Source organism: Xenopus laevis, chromosome 3S (assembly GCF_017654675.1).
Source record: "Xenopus laevis strain J_2021 chromosome 3S, Xenopus_laevis_v10.1, whole genome shotgun sequence".
NCBI classification, from domain to species: domain Eukaryota; kingdom Metazoa; phylum Chordata; class Amphibia; order Anura; family Pipidae; genus Xenopus; species Xenopus laevis.
The window spans coordinates 89,687,433-89,712,752 of record NC_054376.1 but is presented as its reverse complement, the minus strand read 5'-3'; the positions used below and the strand labels follow the sequence as shown (position 1 = coordinate 89,712,752).

At 38.3% G+C, this 25,320-nt stretch overlaps 1 protein-coding gene across 17 annotated transcripts in view; it reads right to left on the bottom strand.

Annotated features, from left to right (window-relative positions):
• Nucleotides 1–25,320, bottom strand: part of grip1.S (glutamate receptor interacting protein 1 S homeolog) — a 260,071-nt gene that overhangs the window by 67,966 nt on the left and 166,785 nt on the right. For 11 of the 17 annotated variants that reach the window (XM_041588620.1, XM_041588618.1, XM_018255978.2 and 8 more), the window contains exons 2-4: nt 15,047–15,127; nt 2,664–2,799; nt 457–602 (exon numbers count right to left, since the gene is read on the bottom strand). In XM_041588620.1, the coding sequence (XP_041444554.1) occupies nt 457–602; nt 2,664–2,799; nt 15,047–15,127 (363 nt within the window). Of the gene's footprint in view, nt 1–456; nt 603–2,663; nt 2,800–15,046; nt 15,128–19,871; nt 20,109–25,320 lie in introns of those variants that run through there. The other 6 variants (XM_041588614.1, XM_041588615.1, XM_041588616.1 and 3 more) reach the window with 6 other exon arrangements.

The following is a 25,320-nucleotide window of genomic DNA, read 5'->3' as shown; positions in this document are numbered from 1 at the left end:
CAAATAGCAGGGGACCTTTTTACCCATAAAGTGGATCACTGTATCAGAGGCCACCCCTTTAGACTAGAAGAAAAGAACTTTCATTTGAAGCAACGTAGGGGGTTCTTCACAGTCAGGACAGTGAGGTTGTGGAATGCACTGCCGGGTGATGTTGTGATGGCTGATTCAGTTAATGCCTTTAAGAATGGCTTGGATGATTTTTTGGACAGACATAATATCAAAGGCTATTGTGATACTAAACTCTATAGTTAGTATAGATATGGGTATATAGAATTTATGTAAAAGTAGGGAGGGGTGTGTGTATGGATGCTGGGTTTTCATTTGGAGGGGTTGAACTTGATGGACTTTGTCTTTTTTCAACCCAATTTAACTATGTAACTATGTAACTATGTCCATGATAGTGAAATTAAGCACATTTGGCACATCTAAATCCCGTATTACTGGTGAATTACTTACCAACTGGAGGCAGTTCATACTCCACTTCAAGAACCACTCTTTCCCCAACATTCTTTAGCAGGCTAATAATCTCATCATGACGGAATTTTGTGAGGTTGATGCCATTCACAGCTTTGATATAGTCTCCTACATTCAGTTGGTCACTTCTGTAATAGACAGCAGGTTTGTCAGGTTCAGATAACTGTAGTTGGCATAAAAATACATATCCATACATACAACGTATATATGCTGGGCAAAGGACTAAAACCTCTTTTTTTCCTCTACAAACAATTACATCTCAGAATATATACAGTAGCAGGGTCGCTCCTACATGAGACAAGATGAGAACCTTGCATTAGGTGGCAGCAAGCAGCCAGTTACAAGGGGCGGCAAAAAGCTATTGCGCTCATTGTACTAGTGATGTGGGCCACCCCTTTGATCCGACACTGATGTTTTAAGCTGGGGGGGAGGGCAGCAGCCCCAGGATCATCCCTGTACAGTAGCTAATTTATGGAAGGAGACAAGATGCAAAGTGCAAAATTAGGCACAAAGCATAGATTTAGGCTGGAAGTGCTTTCAAAGGCACAATCGGCATGGAGTGCATACAGTAAGAACCACATCAATGTCAGGCACCAGGCCTAACTGCACATACAAGGGCTCATTTACTATAAAGAGGGCAAGCAACTTTAAAATTAGATTTAAATGTAATTGCTTCAAAGAGTACTTTTTATTCCTGCACTGTTGGCACTGAAGCAATGTTAAAGGAGTCATCTCTCCTCAAGCCAAGACTGTTTTTTCACTGGTCAATTAATCAGCTGGCTTCTTCTACGTTTTCAAAACCTTTTTGCCCTCATTTTTGAGAACAAATGCCAAGCACCCTGGTCTCGGCTCGTGCTTCAACTACAGTGTGACCGCCTTTGGCCTCGGGAGGAGCCCTCAGCTACTTGGATGCCACGAAGACTTAAACGAGAGGTGCAAGGCTAGAGGTTCTGGATAGGCAGAGGGGCACGACTGTTAGCGAGAGTCTTTGGGCAGAAGGTCATAGTACAAGGTGTTAGGCAATAAAGTAGTCAGATCAGGCTGGGTCGAGGCAGGCAGAGAATAAGCATAGTCAAGCAGGCAAGGGTCAAACCGGGATATCAATCAGAAAGGATTTAGCAGGAGAGGTAGTCGGTATTCAGGCAAGGGTCAGGATCCAGAGGTCAGAATAGTCAAAAAGCCAGGCAGAGGTCACAACAGGAATCAAAACAGGTTCAGACAGATTTATCTTAAAGCTCAGAAGCACCAGGAACAAATCCTATAACGGGCAAGGATTATACACATAGATGTCCCTTTTAAACATTCGAATTTCGTGCCAATTGCGCGCTGACGTCACGACGCCAGTGCGCATGCGCCTTTAATTAGAAGAGACATGTGGCGCGCGTTAGAAAAGATTACTTGAGGAGAAAAACTGCGCGGCGGCCATCCCCGCCGAGGGGGCGGCAGGCGTCCCTGCCGTCCCCCCACTAGACAGCCACGGTGAGTCGCCTTTATTACAATGTATATATGTATATATATATATATATATATATATATATATATATATATATAGTATAGACACACATATTATACATGTATGTATGCATGCAATACTGTACCCCATATAGTAAAATATAAGAATATTGTAAGTCAGGGAGTTCCATTTACATAACATAACTAAAAACCATATATATATGGTATATGGATATAACAAAGGATTTTCATGGTTCTTGTGTAATCTATATTATCTATCTGTCTGTCTATCCATCTATATCTATCTACAAACACACCACAGATTATTTCACCGCATGCATGTTGCAGAATTGCACAAAATGCCCAGGTGCTTTAGAAATTGAGTTTTGTATATAGTACTGAAAAAAGTGATGTACACCCAGGACCTTAAAATTACCTATTCACTCATACATTGATCTAAACAGCAAATCAACACTTCAGTCCCGGTCTAAGACCAAATCACCGACTTACTGATTTATTATCTGTTTAATATGGGTAATAACCATTGCTATGATATGTATCAGAAGTCAGTTACAAATATTGGAGTAGAGGAGATTTCATTCTTACTGACATGCTTGTTCCTACAGCTAGTTCCAGAACAAATAATACGATTTTCAACATGATGGCCCAGGGCTTGGGTCATATCTCCATCATCTATTTTAGGGCTTTCTTTTTGAAAAGAACTTAGATGCCATTACCTAGCAGCGATTCCTCCTTGACGTAGATTAGATACTCTTGGCTTTCCATCCTTGTCAATTCCACCTGACACTGTGAGCCCTAGAGTGGTGCCTTCTTTCTTCATTAATTCAACTACTGTTGAGCCCTTGAACTCTTCTGTTGAAGAAAAATTATAGATGGCATTAAACAAAAATCTCCAAAATGCCTCTGCTTAGCTTGACTCGCATTTTTAGAACTAAGGAAAGCTTCCACACAAAGCATTTTTTATTCTCAGAGCATAATAAACCATCGAGTTGTATTTCATTTCTGCTAAAGCATAGGTCATGAGATTAGAGAATTTAAATCATAGCAAAATCTAACAACGCAAAAAAACAATTCAACAATGCATCATAATACTAAGGTTATGCTTAGTAAAAAGCACAATTAAAGCAATGTTTATGAAATAATTTCCAACATGCACTCTTTCCTCCTTAACTGAATTAGCAGGGGCCAACAAGCTCTTTAAGAGTCCTGTACACTCTAGATTCCTGTAAATCAAAACAGTTTGTTAATGGTTTAATGCTAAATCAGACAACAACCCTGGCATGACCTCCAGTTGACATTCAGGGGATGTGCCCCGTTTAATATAAATTAGTTACATATTACACACTGTCTATGAGGGCCACTGCCTCCCTTCCTCAGGTGAAATAGTTGTGTCAGAATTTAGAGCACAGTTTACCAGACTGTGAAACTTATAGCACCCAAAATACTAACAATTAGCCAGTGGATCTGGTGAGTATGGAAAGTGTCAACAAGCCCATGTTAGGACAACAACATATCATTTTTCTGATGTAGAAGTCCTTAGTGGCAGAGTGCTTGAACAGAGCAAAGTGTTGCAATGCAAGTTTCTACAAAACAAAAATGGTTCAGCAAGGGAGTAAAAATAGAATGATCAGTTTTACAGTAGAAATGTAATGTTCCATGAGGCTGTATCACCAACATGGTGGTCCTTCAACTTTTAATGGTGGTCCTTCAACTTTAATATTTTTTAGTTGTTTCATAAAAAGGAATTAATGAAAAATATGATCAGATGTTAATAGTAGTATAGGTTCTACTTTCATGTGGCAATTTTATGAACAAATATTTGTGACGAAGACCCCTATTTTTCAAATGTAAAATGTATGCATTGCAAAGCCTGGGAACAGGAACTGTATAATGAACAATCCCTTTGTGTGTCTGTGAATTGGTAGCACTAGGGTTGCCATCTTTTCTGGGGTCGGAAAACAGATAGGGGGGTGGGGCGGCTGATGTCGGAGGCGAGACAGGGGTGGATACATTGGGGGTTGGGGCGGTGATGTTGGGGGTGAGACCGGTGACATCAGGGGCAGGGTTGATGATGTAGCGATCATCGATCGATTGATCTCATTGCCATTAACTTCAATGTCCTGTCCGGATTTCCTAATCTAGAAATCCAGACAGAAAGGTTTCAAACGGACAGCCCTTTCAAATACTGGGCTGTCCGGGTGAAATCCAGACAGGTGTCAACCCTATGCACTATATATACACAAACCAAACGTAGGACTTAACCTCCATGTGCTAGGCCCAATCGTACCTTAAATGAAAAAAAGCCATACACTATAATTAAGATAAAAGGCAATATTTATTTACCACCATGCCGCATGTACTCAAAACCATTTAAAATAAATTAGAATAAGCAGCGCTGCATTGAGGATAGGGATCCCTCTACCCCAATTATCTGTAACTGTTCATTCAATAGATCAAGGTGTATAGGACTGCATGTAGTTTGTGTTCCGTTATATGGGATGGCTAAACAGCCCCCAACCAATGCAATATAATGCCGTGAACAGAGCCTCAGTCCAAATGAATCCTTGAGTAATTGTACATATAGAGAGGATGAGCGTACTTCCACTGTACTGTTATTCACCTTGGACTTCTCACATAACCAGTTACAAAGTATTCCTGTATTTTTACAGTTTAAAATATAGTTTACCTTAATTATATTGCCTAGTCAGTGTCGGACTGGCCCACCTGGATACCAAGCAAACTCCCGGTGGGTCCATGTTTCAGTGGGCCTCTTGTTTCTAACCATTTGGCCTATTTCATGGTCATTTCCTGATTCTTTATGGGAACAAAGAGGTTTAATAATGGAAATATACAATTAATCCTTCACACAATGAAAAACACAACTAAAAATGTAGCTCACTTGGCTTCAACCGCCAATAATCATGTAGGAATTTATGTAAGATGGATTTTTGTTGTCACACTATCTGTTGGGCTTTTAGACAGCTGGGCGATATGAAATACAATGAGAAATCATTTATTCAATGATAAAAAGTGGATTATATCACAATGAATGAACTACAAAGATTTGGCTCTTTACTCTGCAGGTAGTAAAATGATTGAAATAGACTGACAGGAGATCATTCAACATATTTAGAAAGTTATAAGAAATATAGTTTCCTAAATGCATGTAATCTTTTCAGTCCACTGCCAGAAAACAAATGGCTAAAACTGTTGATGTTTTGAAAAAAATATGGACATTCAAAATAATGCTGATAGAAAGAAACCTGTAGAACACGTGTAAATGATTTTTAAAAATGATATATCTTATAAAAAGTGAAGCTAGACTGTGAATAAACTATGGATGCAATAAATCCACTATTTTGAATTCGGCCAAACCCCCAAATCCTTCGCGAAAGATTCGGCTGAATAGCAAACCGAAATCTGATCCTACTTTGCATATGTAAATTAGCAGTGGGAAGGGGAAAACTTTTTTAGGCAATTGGGAAGCCATTCCAAACATTTTGTCTTCTGTCCACCAATCTAGAAATCAACCACCTGACAAAATGCTAAAAATTGTCGCATTAACCATTGTCTAAAAGTCAACGGGGTCCCATATATTTCTTTTTACAATTTCTGATAAATATATACATGTTAATTATACATTCTTTATACAAGTAAAATGCTCGCTCCCATTCTGCAAGAGAATCTCCAAAGTATTTACTGTTATGTAAAATCCCTTATATTATGTATTCAATGAAACTGAATTGACTTAAATTATACCCCCCCGCATCACTGACGGATGCTGATTCAACATAATATTACCCACTCCACCAAACTATGCCATAGGCAGGGGAATAAAATGTACAAATGTTTTTATTATTTACGGGAAAACTTTAGTAAGGGAAATTTTTTACAAAAATACATATACATTCATTATAAAAAATACCACTAACATCACATTTGCCTCCTGGAATACCTTAAACAAACCTACCACAACTCTTTAATGCATCATGTAGCATGTTCTAGTTTGCACCTTTTCAGTCGAAGGGATGAGATCAGTGTATCTGAACTACAATACTTGGAACAACATACAGTATAGGAACAAACTCACGTCTAAACTTGCGGTCAACAAATGTTTCTCAACACTGGTCAGATGGGGAAAAATAATGTTGGATGACTTCAATTAGAAGAGAAAGGCTGATTGCTTGATTCAAGTTTGCTTTAATACAGAATATATTACACGCTGTCTAGGCTACTGCCTGGGGCTTCTATGAATGCCCTACAGTCTACAAATCAGTCCTGATTCTGACATTATTTAGACAGGACCTTCAGCTTTCTTGCACTAAGCATTGGTTCAGTCATCAATAATATTCCAGGGTTTCACTTTTTGACTTTGCCGCAGGTATTACCACACATGTATATTCTCTATTTGTTAGGTCTTTCTACAAAAACTATTAAATGCAGTAGCATTTGGTTTCTGAAAGCATTATATCAACTTTATGGGGGGGGGGCAAAATCATACTTGTATAGTCCATTTATTCAAAGAAAGCAGGCAGGATGCTTTAAAGAGAAACTGACACTAGAAAATCAACCTTTTTTTACATCTACCATAAAATTGACTTTGTGTGCTTCTTATAATTTTGCCATAAAGTATTTGCCCAATGCTTTTACATTACCTATCTGACTCCCTGTGATCGACTATGAGGGGGCTGCCATATTTGTGCAGCAGGAGTCCGTTAGCATTAGAAACTTTAACTGACAGGCTGAGAAGGGACAATCAGGTTGGCAAAACAGTCAGGTTTAGTAACTTCAAGTAACAATTACCTACAAAAACAAACCTCTCAGCAAAAAACAATCAGCATGACCTATAGGTAATTTATAATGTATATTAGTGCCAGTATCACTTTAAGTTCAATAGCATGCAGGTCTGCAACAGTGTGTATGGTATAGATCTAAAGGTAAAGGGCATTCTTGGGACAATGTACAGTATGTTTATAGTTTACCCAATAATAAGTTAGCTGTTAAATAGTAAAAAATCCAAGTGATTCTTCCTGATAATGTCTACCTGAGAATATGGAGGATAACCAACATATTTTGCATTCTAACTGCTATTGTTAGACTACTGCTAACGCTGTAGGACCTACAGACAGCTCTGCATTTAGAGTTCTCTACACAGAGTCCCCATTAAGTTCCCATTGTAAACCTTTCTATAGAAGGGAACATCCAGTACCTTATCGTCTTTGGGAAATTGCATTTAAAGTATAATATCAATAATTTCAGTCTATCATCCTATAATGACTTGTTCTATTACAGTATAAAATGCCGGCGAAGTCCTCTCGACACGATTATTGTGACTTCCATGCTGGAAGGGGTATAACTACAGAGGAAGCTGACCTTGCGTTTGGAAGGGGGCCCAGAAATTACCTAAATAATGAACAATTTTAATATATTTTCTTAGAATCTATGGATTTACTGATAATTAGGGGCACCAAATTGAATTTGCTGCGGGGCCCAGTAACATCTAGTGACGTCCCTGGCTAATATATAATACAGCAGGTAGAGTCCTGCGCGGGTCCATTTTTTGGGACCCGAACCCGACCCGTACCCGCAACCTGCAATCCGCAACCCGCTTGGACCCGCTACCCGACCCTACCCGCAAGTACCTATTTCGCAACCCGGACCCGCGACCCGCTGACCATCAAGAATCAGGAAGTGCTGTCATTGTAAACCAGAAGTTACATCATCGGAAGTAGACGTGATCAGAAAAAAAGGAGTAAAACAGGAAGTGCTGTCATTGTAAACCGGAAGTAACGTCATCGGAAGTAGACGTGACCAGAAGAAGTGAATATCGATATTGAGAAGACCCGCAGAACCGCCGACCCGCAGAACCGCCGAACCACCGACCCGCGGGTATACCCGCACCTGGAACCTCTAAACGCAACCTGCAGGGTACCACAGGTTTTTGCGGGTAACCCGCGGGTAACCAACCCGCTGCAGGACTCAGGACAGCAGGTATACAGATTCCTTCCTGCTGCCAGTTGGAGATTTATGGTGCATTAAATCCTTCAGTCTTTAACAGCTAGATTCTTAGAACTACTCCATTGCTCTTATACCCTTCCAACTTTCTGTGTAAGAATGAACCCATTGATTAAATGTATAATTTATTATAATTGCAGATGTTAACTTTCAGTGTCCGATGAGACATTCCAGTAACGACTTCAAAACAAATGCCTCATCGGGCAATATCTTCTACCAATAATACATCCCTTTTAACATGATATGGCAAATGGCTTTGTGACTGTGTCTCCTCCAAATCATCACACAATGTTTCTCTAAGGGAACATTTGCTCTTTAAAATGAACAGATCATTTTTCTACTTGGGTGATTAGAGATGAAGATGCAGCTCATTATAAGCTTAACAAAGTACTGCTGAGAGTAAAATACTTGTTCATTAACTAAACAAAATAAATTGTCAAACAGCATCTTTATTACTTCTGTGTGGCAGTTACAAACATTTTTTATTTTGTGCCTTAAGAATCACTAAACTAAGTTACAATGAACTTTACAAAATGGCAAGAACATTTTGTAACCAAAAACCTTTGTTAGAAACAATGGCATGATCATCCTTTATCTGTTGGGAATGATATCCTACAGCAAGTGTAATGTCTTTCTTTGTGTACGGCCTTGAATATTTTCTGCTTGAATGTATGATGTATGCAGTTGGCAACAAATGCTGCACTGCTTCTACTCTGCACCAAACAGCAAATGCAGCTGTAGAGAAATAATGTAACACCACTGAACATTCTGTTATTGGGCATAGGTCACCGTTATAGGCTTGTTTTACATAGGAAACCTGGCTGCCGCACATAGATACATGAATCTAGCACACGGTTGGCAGGGAAACTGCAATATTAATATTGATAATGTAGATGCAGAATGGTAGAAAGTGACAGAGGCTATAAGAAAGTGTGTGTTGCATGGTCCCTTTTTGAGCACTTGCAATGATTGATGTTTATCAGGAAAACTGATTTTTCTTAGTTTCAAAGGCGAAAGCAATTTCCCTTAAAGTTCAAATGTCCCTAAATTAGATTTAGATTTTTGGGGCACAAATAAGGGTTCTTATAATAAATGTAGTTTGAGTGTGGGTGTGGCCTGGGGGCATGGGTTAAAATCCTCACCTTTCCAATATGTAGATATTCCAGTCCAGTGGGACGTTTCTTACTTAACAGAATTAGCTTGAAAACATAACTATAATTATATAATAGAGATCCCATGGATTTCAATGAACTTCAGCAATTCAAGGGTGTCCAGAGGGCTCAGGCTCCAAAACAAAAATTGTTCAGGAGCACTTTTATAAATTGTCGCAATGAAGCTTTACCATACACATTTCTCAAAATGTATTTGCATGCAATGCAGAAAGCCTGCTTTATAAATAAATCATCGACTGCCGATTTGTATTCATCAATAGGTCTAGTACATACAAGAATACCTAATAGAATACACATAAATATAAATTTCCTTGACATTCACTTTTTTCTATTGACATTACTGTGATAAAAGGTTTTTTTTTTGCTGCAGAATGCCCAAAAGGAAATCATTGCTTTGAATCAGTCAAATTTTGTACAGGGCAGACTCTTCAGCGTAACATTTATTTACTTTCAGAATCTTAATGAGACAGTGAAACTAATGGGTATGAATTGCAGAACCCATTATGTTTAGTGAAGAAACCCAATACAGTTTTACTGATTGTGCAGCATAAATTGTAAATAAATTCCTCCTGGATAATGTTTGTATGTAAGTGATAAACAAAGAAAATGTGCACATCAAGAGGCAGATCCATGCAATACTAATTCCAGTTCTGCTGACTTTAATGTCACTTGGCTTTCCATTTCAATTAAATCTAATAATCGATGTTTTTATGTCTATAAATTTTACACTTTGCATTCCCTGTATTAACAGTTCAAGGAGCACCTACTGTATTCACTGACCTGTTCTTGACACTGAAATTTGGAATTGTTTCCCTATTAATTTATTTTATGAATATATTAAGAACCGCGTCTCTTTATTTTTATTTTCCCTATGCTATAAAGGTGACCCAGTCTGCAGTTTTAGACATGTTTATGCAGCCGTTATGTTAATAGCAGGCTGGCCACAAGCTCCTTTACTCACATCACCTCCAATTGGGCTCATATTCCAATTTCCATTTACTGTACCAAAATGCATCTAGCTTCAATCTGTTATCTGTATACCCCATCACAGCCGTCTGTAACATGACATAGTGTCATTCCTTAGTATCACTGAACTACTCAGCAGCTCATTGTAGTAAAGGATGCAGAACTTTGCTTACCTATTTAACCATTGACACTGTGACATTTAAAGACATAGGAGAACTACCACAAAAGCAAACAAAAAAATGGACCACAGCTGTATTGTGTACAGAATAACAGATCATTACATATATAGAGTTTGATAGCATTTAAAACAAGTACATCACTGAAGCAAAAGGGGAAATACATGGGTACAAATGATTCCTACAAATATAATTATTATCCAATAAAGAAAAGGAAATCTGTCGCAAACTAGTGTGATTGCTTGGGTTTGCTAATACACTATACTATTGTATTGAAGGGAGAATGTGTAAATCTGATGTTTCTTCCATACCAACCCAAAGTCTATTTCACTAATCTATCTCCTTTTTTACTCCTTAGAAAAAAATGCATGCATAATGAACTAAAAAGCAAAGCAAAGAAAGGATGGATGCTTTCATTTGTATGAGCTAACTTATTATTTAACCAAGCCATTTGAACTACAAACGGAATAGAAACATGGTGTATTACAATTTTTAATGCATGGTATGCAAACCTAAATACACACGCAGACATACAGGTAGGGATTAAGGAATATTTTATGAAGATTTCTTAGGAATGTTATTTCCAGACTCATTTGGAGCAGGGCACAAGGCTACCAAAAACATTTGAAGCACTACATTGTTGCAGGTGGTAAGAACAGGGCCCTGTTGTGGCCTCTGCTATCTGAATGACAAGTTATGCTGATTAAGTGCCTCCCCGTCCCTCATAAATATACCACTGGCAAATGCAGACAGCAATGAAATTATTGAGGCAGCCACAAGTCTCTGTGCTCCAAAACAGAGTGTGTGCAAAGAAAGGCACCTTATGGGGCAACTTTTAGGGAGTTATTCAAATTCAATTAAAGTTTTTGAAAAAAATCGAATTTGATTTTTGAGATTCATCATACACTGGCTCTTTAAGAACTCGACTTTGACTATTCGTCAACTAAAACCTGCCGAATTGCTGTTTAAGTCAATGGGAGATGTCCAGGGCTCAATTGGGAGTTGTTTTCAGCCTTCCTGACATAATAGAGTTTTTAAAACTCGAATTGAATTCCTTTCAAGTTTTCGGGTCGATCCTATACAACTATTCAAGTTTTAAAAATTCGATTTTTAAAATAAATTCCGATTGGTCGAATTTCGAGTTTATAAGCGTTTATGGGAGTTTTAAAAAACTAACATGAACTCGAAATTTGACCCTTGATAAATCTGCCCCTAAGTAAAGCATTTAACACTACAATGCTAAGAGGGAAATGCAGTGTAATGAACCCTGAGTCTTTTGAGAAGTGCCATGCTCCTAAGTGTATTCATTCCTGCCATAAAGCAAGACAGGATTACCGAATTCTTCCAAAACGAACACAGAAACAGTCAAACGTCCTTCATTTATTTATCCTTTGAAGATTTTTTAATTCACAATAAAATGCTGCCAAAGAAAGACCTTTAAATCAATTTATACTACTGGGATATTGTTTCATATGACAGATTTTTACCATACTATTGCTCATATTTCATGCTTGCTGTTTTGCTCCCTCTGATCGTTACATACCATGAAATAAACAATTTATGACTCACAGCTAACTGTTAACTGAGTAAGTGTTAAGAAATGAATAACACTATGAATGGAATATGTTCCCTTATGCAGCTAGATGGATGCAGCTAGATCAGGGGTAGGCAACCTGAGGCTCCGGAGCCTCATGTGGCTCTTCATCCTGCTTGCTGTGGCTCAGTCTTGCGGCTTTGCCTGTCATGTCGGCTATACAGCCCACACCTGCTGGCGGCTTCTTGAGTGCGCGACTGTGGTAAGCTAGCGGTTAGCTTACCATGGTCGCACACTCAGGAAGCCGCCAGCAGGAGCGAGAGCTGTAAAGACGTCCCAGGAGTGACAGGCAAGACTGAACCGCAGCAAGATGATTCATCATGGACCTTACCTCGGTCACACACTCAAGACAAGAGAGGAAAGATCAGCATGGAGCTTCAGAAACAGAAGTCACCTTAAACAGATGAGAACACTAGCATTTAATAGGGCTATTCAGTGTTATTAAAGTTTATAAGCTATGTTATGTTTTGCGGCTCCAGATTATTTTTCTTTAGTGGAAGAGGTGGCAAAATGGCTCTTTTGATAGTAAAGGTTGCTGACCCCTGAGCTAGATGGTTAAATGAACACTACATAGGGAATATTATCCCTAAATATAGCACACAGTAATCATTACTGGAATGCTAGGTAGGGTGCTATTCCTTGCATCTACAGAGTATCTTTTTAAAAAAAACCATGGTTGCTACATTTCTTCTAATAATAAAAAAGCATAAGTGTTCTGCTCCTTTAATTTAATAAAACACAATCTGTTGGCATGCTAGGAGGGTGCATGGTATATTGCAGTCTTATATTTTTCAACATGTAAAATGTAATGATACTGAAATAGGTCAGACTTCACAGATGCCTGACATGTTTATGTGCAAAACATAGTTTCTCTGAGCAACTGGCTGCAAACACATGGAACTAGATCTGTCACTCTGTATATTGTTTTCCAACATTGATGGGAGGTTGCCGCATCTGCTTGCTGGCAGCCATCCAACGCTTCATGCAGCACAACGTGCCACAGTAAGCCCCCACTACACTAACATATGAATCAAAGCCTGAGGGAATCCCATAGTTCCCTTTTACCCAACTGTTGTTTTCAGTACAAGCCAAGTGGATATTATTAATCGCTAGATTCACTAGAGGGCTTAAAGCAATGCCAGTAGCACATTCTTATACTTCTGAATTTTCCTTCTCTGGTATTTCTGTTCATAGGAATCCTAAAATTCTATATACTAGTAATCTGTTTATTCTAGCAAATGTTGTTGTAAAATGCCGTAGACAAAGGGGCGTTTCTGCCATGAGGCAAGATGAGTGAGTACCTTGCCTCAGGCGGCAGCTCCCCGGAAGTTACCAGGGACGGCAAAAAGCCGCTCCTAGTAACTTTACTAGAAATTTGGATTTTCTAGCACAGACAGCGAAATTTCACTGTCCTCACTAGCAATGCACCCCCCAACCCCGTCTGTGATTTTTTACAGTAAGCGCGATGGGTGGGGGGGGGCGGCATTTTAAACGCTGCCTCAGGCGGCGTTACAAGCTGGAGCACGCCTGCATAGACAATTACTATTTAATAGGCCAGTATAGGACTGTCTGGGCCCTATTGCATCAGCTTACCAGACAGGCAAACCTCATTTTCTGCTTGAGGATTTGAGCCGACCCTTAAGCGTTGCTTTTCAACAGCTGCTCAGACCACACTGAGCATGTGCAGAGTCACTGACACTCCTAAAAAGATCCAAGAAGGTGAGCCCCTGTAAGCAACTTTGAAGATCTGTATAATTACTGTTAAAGAGTTGTTGAACCTTTTAGTCTGGAGCAGTAAGTTTAATATATAAACTATGGCATCTAGCTATATTCATTTTAGGGTTTCATTCACCTATAAGGGTTAGGATTTGGTTTAGCTTAATAGTTAGATTCAACCCAATGTGAATACTTAAAAGTGGGCTGGGATTCAGACACATCTACATGAATGCTGAATTCTGTGCATTCCTACACTTAAATACATCAATCTAGTAAGAGACCAGCTTTCTGGTAAGTTTCATTGCTTACCACTACATTTAAAACTTATTTGTACACAAGGTAGTCATGATGTACTGTGCATTGAGAAATAAAACCTGTCTGCATAATATAGATACAGCTGAAAAGTTCAATAATAGCACAACTGCTACAGCCACAAAAACTAAAAAAGAAAATCAAACAGTAAGACTCCAACTGAAAAAAAAAATCAAAAAACATGAGCAAAAGATAAAAAAAACCCTGTCAAATTCTAAAAAAAAAAAGAATACTGCCATTTCCTGGCAGGCCACTTTTCTGCCATTCTGAAAAACAGACTTGTGTTTGCTGTGCTACTGGATAAGTTCACTGATCTCTTGAAAGGCCTAAGGAAACTTTCCTAATGGGTAGACAGGGATCAAACTATGGCCATGCAGTCCATCTTTTTTTTTATCTGAAACCTTAAATATAGGGTTACTTCAGGACAATACAGTCAAAACAGAATACAAGTATTCACATTTTTTCAAGAGAGTATTTACAACTACAGAAAAGTGAAGGGAGACACACAGACACCTACAAAACATGTGAGCCAAGTATTCCTCACATTCTCTTGAGATGATTGGTGACCTATAAACAATACCAGAAGTAAGAAGTCTCAATGACAGCCCACTGAGAGTTCAGCTAAGAAAAAGTTGACTTGTTCATTTATCCCCCAGTAACACCTAAGGCAAGTAATAAATGGTGATGTTTAATTCATACATCAGGCCCAACCAGGAGCAATTCTGTGGAAATATGGGGAGGTCAGGCTGGATGCCTTGTTCAGGACTAAGTGTCACACCCTGCACATTTCTGTTATATGATTTTGCAGAGTGTTTTAGAGACAAGCTCTCAGCAGCAGTAAACTCAATTAAATGTTGAGACTATCACAAACTGCCTCTTTAATCTTCATCCACTTTTTCACACTCATTAGAGCAGACAGATTTAAACCCAGAACAGTTATTTCTTTAAACATGTCTGGCAGATAATCATAATTAAGTTGTTAGGAGAGAGACAGAGAGAGAGAGAGAAATGTGTGTCTCAAAGAGAGATGCTCATCACCTTTGCTTGTTATGAAATACAAGTACACATCTAATATGGAACTGTACATGGTACACTGTTGGCAGCTTTCAGAACAGAAGTGTATGTTTTTATTATTGTCAAGTCCTCACCTGTAATGCTCTGCCTCCTGACGGCCAACGCTCCATCTGGAGCTTTGCTTGGAGTCGAAGATTTTGTGTAGGGACCCTCATCTGGGGAACAAAAAGAACATTTGTAAAATATGCTATTTTAACCTATGAAGTGTTGTTGCTTTTAAAACCATTTTTCTCGTTTACCTGCAATCAATGTTCCCTCTGATACATTCTCAGCAATGTGCACAAAAAATTATTTGCACTATTCTAGAGCAGTATTTAAAAACTGTGTGGAGAGTCGGAATTTTATATAAAATGTTGTTTTCTCACACAAAATTCTTTGTGCATGCACACGAGCACACACCTTATAGGGAACCATTGCCTTCAATGGTTTATTAATAAATAATTAAATAATATTAAGCATCTTTTCTAAAGCTCTGTGTACATGGTCACACGGCTCTTCCTCCATTTCTGTTCATGTACCACTATTAAAATTCATCATATCATTCACCAGAGAAAATGGCATGAGACTATTAACTTGGTTTTGTTTAAATTAATAAAAAAAATTTAAAAATAGGTACGTACTCTAGACAGAAGGTTTTAACAGAGTATAGGCAACCTTATGCAGTTACGATGTGTCACAGCCATCTATAAGGATTATTATACGCCAATGTTTATTTTTATCCCATTAAGCTGAAAATTTTAATTAAAATTTATAGTAGGAAAAATCTGTATACTATGTTTAATCTACACAAATGCAATATTCCCTAAAGAGGACAGAGTGTAAATAACGAGTATTTCCCATTTAACACCTCTAAAAATAGAATACGTGTTTTTTTAAAGTTCTCTTTAGTTTTGCTGAGATTATCCCCAAATCCTTTCTAGCAGGTTGTGTAGTATAGCCAGCAGCAATCAGCACTTTCCATTGTCAAATGCTGATCAATAAATGGGTAAACATTAAAGGTAATGGTCCTTTTGTGGCCCAAACCAACATACATAGTAAGTTAAATTGAAAAAAGACACATCCATCAAGTTCAGTCTTTTAATTCTATATATAATCTGCCTAACTGCTAGTCAGTTAGTGTCTGCACATTGTAAGCATGTTTTAAAGAGTGTGTATGCCCTTTTTTATCATAAAAGTGTGTTAACTGCATAGATAGCTTAATAAATCAGGTTATGTAAGTACAGTCTTCCTACTGTTCAGGTTCCATCAATTCTCAGAGTAGAGAAACATACCTTACTGTGTGGCCAGACTTTTTCTCATGTAAGTGGTCATATTCATTGGCAGAGGCAACAGAATAACTAGTGTTCATAAAATGATTGTATTTGTTAATACTTTTGTTGGCCAGTGTCTCAGATGAAGCCAGCAAGATGGCATGGCACATTCTACTCGTAAAATAGAAATAACAGGTGTTCTGTGTACAGACTAAACATTACTCTTAAACTGTTACAGAAGCAGTGTCGGACTGGGGTGCCAGGGGCCCACCAGAAAACCTTAGGCTGAGGGCCCACTTTTCAAACTATTATGCCTCCTCTTCTCACTCAACCTCTTTATTCTCCTAGTCTCTTTTCTCTACATACTATATTCTATTCTTCCATTATTAAGCTTATTAAGCCTATTAAGCCTCTTATTAAGCCCATGAAATAGGCCAAATGTTTAGAAGCAAGAGGCCCACTGACACCTGGGCCCACCAGGAGTTTTCCTGGTATCCTGGTGGGCCAGTCCAACACTGTACAGAAGGCTATAGAGACCATTGTTACAAAATAGGTAATTTTACATCCGTTTTATAGACAATGTAGAAATGGTGCAGATGAAAAAGACAAATGTTGCCAGTGATGATAATTTTCACTCCCAGTTTGATACAGACTGTGGGAAGCTCTTTTATCTGCAACAGATGATGTAGGAAGAAGCATTCAGTTTGCTTCCTCAAATACTGTAAGTGTATTTAGACTTAAAGATTCTGTATAGAAGAGTAGGATTATTTTTTTGGCAGATCTCTGCAAAGCAGCACAATGGCAAATTACATATAATAGAGTACTCTATTATCTTACTCAGTGTATAGGCAATGGGAATGATATATATAGAAAAGGTAAAACCATTTTGCAATGTAAATGTATGGGGGCTGCCATGGAAAGGTCAGTGTATGTACATGCTCTGCTGGAAGCTGCATCTGGATTTTCGTTATCCTGTTACTAGACTGCTACAAGATTGTAAGATCCACTAACAAAACTTGTCCTGGCACTGACTGTATATGTACTGAACTAACACATATGAAACAGTAATCCAATATCATGCTGAAGTAATTTTTGCCTTCTGGTGGAATACAATTCTTTATACCCGTCTCTAACAGTCGTCAGGTATACCTTCCTCTATTGTGGAGGGAGCTTTCTCAGTGATTAATCTAAGGGATATAATAGGATCATTTCAAGTGTTCCACAAAATGAATTAATTGGCTAATTAGTATACAATTAGTGTATTGGAAATCTGTGCTAGCTGTTGAGTGACTGGATGCTCAAGGTGAATTACTGGAAGTCAGTGGTTTATGATGGTTCATGGTTTATTTTTATGCAAGTATGTTGGTGCTAAGTTCATCTATAATAATTCTACTAGAATTGACCCCCTTTTTGGTAAACTTCTTTGCCCATGTCTGGATATTGCATCCTCCCCAGGGGTGTTTAATTGTTTATTACTGTTCGTTCCAAGTATGGGGAGAGTGAAAAAGGGTTCAATGCCATGACCCTTCCAGTGTCACTGAAACAACTTATGTAAAAGCAAACAAGGGGCAACATTCTGAGTCTTGCATTACAATCTATAGAAAATTGCAGCACTCCCAGGTAGTAATAAAACTGTCTTTATTTATGGTAAAGCAATTTTTTTTTGTCTTTATCAAGCTGGCAAAGTATACATTCACAGGTTCACAGCTTCCTTAAATACCCACTTTGCAATGCCCTCTTGTGGTTACAATATAATATAATACAATATAATATAATGACTTTGTATTAAAAAATACACCCACCTAGGTTTCAATTAGAAACAATGTTGCATTACACTTATTTCTAACATGGGAGCTAACTTAGCATGTTGTTGCTCCTCTTGCACATTCTTTGGTGGCCACTAGAAAATAAAACAAAGCAAACACCACATTAAAAACCATATATAATAATGTGGTTTTTGCTTTGTTTTATTTTATAGTGCTCACCAAAGAATGTGCAAGTGAGGGTATATAAATGAGCTGGAGAGAGTGCAGAGACGTGCATCTAAACTGGTTAGAGGGATGGAAGACTTAAATTATGAGGGTAGACTGTCAAGGTTGGGGTTGTTTTCTCTGGAAAAAAGGCGCTTGTGAGGGGACATGATTACACTTTACAAGTACATTAGACAAATAGCAGCGGACATTTTTACCCATAAAGAGGATCACCGTACCAGAGGCCACCCCTTCAGACTAGAAGAAAAGAACTTTCATTTGAAGCAACGTAGGGGGTTCTTCACAGTCAGGACAGTGAGGTTGTGGAATGCACTGCCAGGTGATGTTGTGATTCAGTTGTGATTCATGCCTTTAAGAATGGCTTGGATGATTTCTTGGACAGACATAATATTAAAGGCTATTGTGATACTAAGCTCTATAGTTAGTATAGGTATGGGTATATAGAATTTATGTAAAAGTAGGGAGGGGTGTGTGTATGGATGCTGGGTTTTTATTTGGAGGGGTTGAACTTGAAGGACTTTGTCTTTTTTAAACCCAATTTAACTAGGTAACTATGTAACTTAGTGGAGCAACAACAAGCTAAGTTAGCTCCCATGTATTACTTTCTCAGCTAGATAGGACCAGGTGGTCCGAAACATTGCTGTGCCAGATGTAAAATAAAGGCTGTTTTATTACTACCTGTGAGTGCTGCAATTTTCTATGGATTTCAGATAACAAGATGTGAAGGTGAACACATTGTTTTGTGTGCACCCCTTGAAAAATAAGCTCCTACTATTAAAGTGCTGGATGGTAGTTTGTATCTTTGCATTATAATCCACAAAAGTAAAGTAAGACACTGAAGTTATGATAGTTGAGCCTTCAGTCCACCCATCCATATCCCAGAAGAAAAACTTGCCCTTCTCAACACAGTCTTTTTCAGATGCAAGACTTTAAACTGGCTTTAAGGTTAATTGTCAAAGTCCTAAGTCAACAAAATGATGCAAAGTCCTTTTGACCTTATTCATAGGTATGTAACAAACCTAATCCAGGCAACTATTGTCCCCATTAGTCAGGCCCATTTTCCCATACTAATATTGCTCAAGCCCAATAATTCAGCTAATATAGATTCGTAGGGTACATTTCTATAACTATATCTCTCATAGTGCTTCTGTTTACATTGAGGCAACACTAGAAATTGGCCACACAAAACATGATTTTCATGTATTAGCTTCTTGTCACCTTATTTTTTACACACAGCTCCTCTAGTGCTATTGCAAAGAACAGGTAAATGTATTTGTTTATGGAAAATTATATAGATCCACAGAAAACTGCTACGTTACTAGAAACACAAAGTACCAAAAATCACCATGAAAAGAACTGCTATAACACTACTTACACAAGGAACCCTTACAGCAATTTTTTTTAAGAATAAATAAAAGTGTGACCAGACAAAATACAGTTTCTTGGGTTGGGTTTCAGGTAAGCATATTTCACTCTGCCTTCGGCAACCTAACTTAAAAGTGTAACATGCGTCTGCCAGAGAAGGAAAGCACAATTTGAGAAAATCAGTGGTTTAACATGACAAATCTGTCTAGGACTAAAGTTATCAGGGTATCAAAGAGTTATGTGATTAGAAATCAATTACATATGGGTTGTATGCAATGACACAATGGACTTACCAGTTCCCTTCTGGAAATTCTGGTTAAGGCCACAGAGCAAGGCCATCACTGCTCTAAGGCCAAAACAGATCTGCAGACCCCAGTAATGCCAAATTCCAAAGCCACCACCACAGCACCTGCCTTGTTCAATAAAAAAATCTAAAAAAGATCGAAGAGTCTGTTGGTGCCTCTTCATCTGCATGCTCACAGCTCAAGAAAGTCCATAATGACTTTTTGAGTGAAGATGTTTCAGTTCAATTATTGTGGCAAGCTGACTGTCCCTTTAGATATCAGTAAAGCACTTTATGTCTTGCTGTAACCCTGTTCAGACTGGGCTGCGGAAAGCAGTTTAATTTAGCTCCTGGTCTCAGCATGCAGATACTTGGCAGCTGTAACACAGATCCAATGTTGCATTCATATTCCTCCTCCCTCCTCCCAGCATACAGCACATTAATACAAGCCAGTAGACTTCAATGAATGAATCCATATGAATGTAGTAGGCTAGCTTCTGTTTATTTAATTTGGTATTTACTTATTATGCTATGCTAGAAGTAGCCTGAATGTTGTGTGTATAATTAAACATAATTAATAAAGTCTGGGGTGCTTATTTAAAATCTCTGACCCAATAAAGTGCCTTGTAATTGCATCCAAGTAACAGCTGCTTTTATTGCACTATATTTTTTACAAGAGATGAGACTTAATGCATTCATTTGATATGATAACAGAAAGGGCTGCATAACAGCTTTTCAGGGAGCCATAAAACACAGGCATTAGCTTCAGCGACAGCCAGTCCCCGAATGCAACAAATCTCAGCCATTACTGTAATATTAGTGTCACTTTTATGGTAATGGTAGTTTTACCTTCTCCAATGCATTCTTCCTAAAACAATGTTTGGCTCCATACATCAGGCCACTAAATTACATTCTACCTATTATCAATATTCCAGGAGATTTCAGGAGTGGAACAGAGTGACAACAACAGGGTACACAGGGGTGATCCTGGCCCCTCCACCGCCTGAGGCAGCTGCAGTTGTTGCTGCCCCCCCTCCACCGGAAATTCGCTCTTAAAGTACCAGGAGCAGCATTTTTGCTGCCCCTGGTACCTAGCTGGGCGCTGCCGCCTGAGGCGACAGCCTCAACCCGCCTCATTGGCGAAGCACCCCTGAGGGTACAAGAAGAAGCTAGTTCTACTCTGTGAAATTAAAAAGACAGGGGGTTTTTGGGATACAATACACTCTACTTTAAATCTAAAGTGGATGCAAACCCAAAAATAAAATTTGAGCTAATGGAAGGAATTGTAATTCTAAGAACTTAACAATATACAGTTATTCAACGTTTAGCAATTTTAAAGTTATTTGTAAATGTAACTGCAGTCACTTGCAAATGAGAGCAGTATCTGTTTGAATGCATGCTTTTTCATGGCTCTGTCCGTTCATTATTTACATTGCTGCAAAAGTCACAGCTACAAGAAAGAGAGAAGAAACTGCAGATGCTGCCTTGATGAATGAAAATAGGATCTAAGAGTCTGTTTGCCTCCATTATAAGACCAAACTGAAACTTGAACTATTGAAATGGTAAATAACATTTTGGAAAGTTGCTTAGAAATACAATTTTTTTAAAGATAAAATTGTATTTTTTGGCTGTACATCCTCCTTAAAAGGGGCCAAATTTAGCCCCATGGAAGCTGTTCTTTTTTTGCTTTATATTTGTTATAAACATGCTCAAATAAAGACAATGACATGCCCAAATCAAAATTCAGTTAGAAATAATTGTTTGGATATAAAATAGCTTTTCAGGTCAATATTAGCACACATGAAGGATTGAAAGATGTTTAAAATATGGTTTTGACAAGAATCCAAAATAATGAGCTTTTCTAGCAACAAGGGAGTGGCTGGGCAGCATATAAGTGTCTTACCTAATGACATGCAACACTGTTACAGAGCTGCCAGAATGTGGGAAATGCGCATGCTATTTCACTGTGTAAGCATGACACAAATACATCCCACAGGCACGCACCCTTCTGCACACTTCTAGGCTTGCTTCTTACACCATTCATTTGAGATTTCCATTTCGTGATGGGCGAATTTATTCGGCAGGCGCAAATTTGCGGCGAATTGCCGCAATTCGCTGCCGGCGAATAAATTCATGAAACCGCCGCGAAAATTCGCCGGCATCCGTTTCTTTTTTACGCCGGCATCCGTTTTTTGGACACCAGCGCATTTTCGCTTGCGAATTCTTGCCGGTGTCCAAAAAGTGCCCGCTGGCGCCAAAAACGAGATGCTGTTTCGCAAATTTTTCAGTGAAGTGAAACGCCCCAAATTTGGCCATCACTATTCATGACTAATATATTCCATGCTGTTTGTACAATTTTTTAACTTGAAAGTGAAAAGTAAATGGAAATGAGTAAATGACTACCGATTTGAGCACACCTTAATGCATAAGCAATTTGTTTCCATTAGATTCTGCTTGGCTTTATCCTTCAGAGCTGTGTTTTATTGCAGTTGCTTATCATTGCGTTTTTTTAATTCAACATGCTGCAATTTCTTGAGCTTGATACACATTCTAATAACAAAAGAATAAACCGTTGCATTTGAAAATCCTCAAAAACACAATTAGAAAAATGCATATAAACACTATATATGAGGTTTTCTGTGCTCAGCATATGTTTGTAAGAGTCCTAACTCAGCCTACACTAGCAGTTTAAGAACTCTTCTACACTGTATATAGGAATTATATCATTACAGTGCTACGCAATATGTTGGCGCTATATAAATACATGTTAATAAAATAATAATAATAATTAGAGGCAACATATATAGTGAAAACTGTTAAAGGTCCCTTCCCATTTTAATTAAAAGGTGGGAATTAGCCATGAATATGACATGCACAATATGAAAACCATAACAGGGAATAATTAAGATTATTAGAGGTTTAGACTCCCCAAAAAGAGATTACCAGCTATATATTCATAAATCAATAAGTTTTCCAGTGATAAGGCTTCATATTGTTAGTACCCCCATGCAACTTCTTCTGTTAAAAAATGCACCTGGAAGTAGAAACTAAAATGAGGTCAATCTTCATGGTGCCTATTTACCCATAAACCACATAAAATGGTTGATGCAACATTCCTTATACCATTCTGCTTTATACAAGTGACATAAACATAAATATAACAGACCCGGGGGCCGCTGGGTGTCCAGAGTATAGAGGAAGGCCTGTGGCAGTACAAAGAAGAGCAGAGTGGGCTCCAGTATCTTATATTTTTGCAATTGTTTTACTCTAGATTGACAATTTTTCTATTGATTATTGGACTTAATACACAGGTATTAAAAACAGAACTGCCAGTGTTCAATAACTAGATGTTGCTGTTCTTTCCCTACCTAGGTAGAATTCCCAGTCACTTTTCTGTATAAGGATAAAGGGCACATTATGTTTTATTTATGAAAGTAGCAACTGTATATGAACCATGAACATATGGCAGGTTTAAGAATAAGGAAATATCAGTAAAAGCACCAAAGAAATAACAGATTGAACTGGTAAGATGCCAAGCTACCACTGAATTCTAACAGTTTTTATTTTATATTATGTTTATACTGTATAAACAGGGCTCATTTTCTAAATAAAATAATGTACTGCCTTATTGTATCACAGTAATGATTTAACAGGTGTCCAGGGTTTCCGACCCCCACTCCCTCTCTGCGATTAAAAAATCAATGTGTCAAAGGGAGCTGCATTTTCAGGTTAAAACTCGAAAATTTTGCTCTTACATTTACAAGAGGCCTTTTGCCGCCCCTTGTAACTGGCCATTCGCTGCTTTCTGAGGAAAGATTTTCTCCATGCCTCATGGCAGGTGCGGCCCTGTGTATGTCATATTTACCATTCACTGCCCCATTAAGAGTATAAATATTTATATGTTGTCTGTTCAGGACTTGAGATGGCAGGGTTTCTGCTCAAGTCTCCCACTCTGGGTGTTTCATCTGAAATCAAAAGCAAACTGGGCAGCCAAACTCATTATGCAAAGGGGGATAGAATGAGAGATGAATTTGTCACACTGAGTAGAACCAATTTGATGGAAATCTGCAAAATGTACATTTACAAATGTAATTGTGATTCAAGTTCTGCTAAATTATCAACCCAACTAACACACGATTGCAATGGATTTACATAGTGGTTATAACTTCCAGTTCAGAAAATGATGTTGACATTGCACCTCGTTTCCATGTCAGCACACCATTTTTTCTGTTTTACTTTAAATGCAGTATAAAGTCATACTGGGGCAGTTGTTGCTATGGATGGAATTAATCCATTGCTCATTAGCTGTTTTTAGGTTGGCGCAGGCATAAGTCAAGGACTCCAGTGTCCAGGCATGTGTGGGTACCCACAGTTCAATTACTGGAAGTAGAGAGCTTTCTCTCTTTTCTAAGATAAGCTGGAACTGTGTGAAATATTGTAAAATACAGAGCAAGATGGTGTCAATAACCCCTCATATGTGGGGTTGTGGACATACAGCTTCAGAAGTATCAACCAACCCCATATCATGAGGGTGACCCACTCTAATAATTTCTGAGAGCTTATTTTAAATTACCGTTAGGTGTGAGAGGAATTTAGGCTTACAAAATCCAGGGATGGATATCTGTAGAATTAAGTAAAATCAACTGGACTAGCAATATATTCTGGATCATTATCACCATCATGACATAGAGTTGGTTGACATCTCTGCAACTTGGAGTAGTAGATCATTGGCAGCTGAAGGGGTAAAAGAACTGGACATGTCATACAGGATTCAAGGCTTACAAACTGATTGCTTTTAAGCATAGTTTCTGGTAGAAGGGTCCTTTCAGACTAAACTCCTAACATACCTCCCACAAACTGTGCTGGTTTTCTGCGAGTTTCCTCACTTGGGATATAAAAATGGCCGGGCCTGCTTGTGGCTATGGCAGGTCTGTTTGAAGTTAGGGTGCACCTGCAAGGTGAAATCAATCATTCAATAACACTGTAGATACCAAACTCAAAAACATTCCCCTCCTATAGAAATCACATGCCTATATGGCTTAGGGGCATGTTAAATATCTCCTGAGATCTCTGGAGATGTTGCCCATGGCAAACAATCAGATTTCAACAGTCACCTTCAAGTTATATACAAAAGCAAAGATCTGATTGGTTGCTATGGGCAACATCTCCAGAGATATTTATCTCCAATATTAGTAAATATGGTCCTAAGTACGTAAGCATTACTACTAGCAAACTTAAGCATCAATGAGTGAATGGAATGAGCAGGTCTAAGGCTGGGCATCTAGGGACGTGTAAGAAACAGATCTCTTACTGCTACTGCAAAATTCAACAGAATGCTTACACCAGCATTGCACAGTGCCAGCAACCGACCCAATCAACTTGTTTGGCTTTCATTTGTCCTTTAATATATATTTGATCTAATTTCATTGATTTACATTCATTTTACAATCAATATTCAT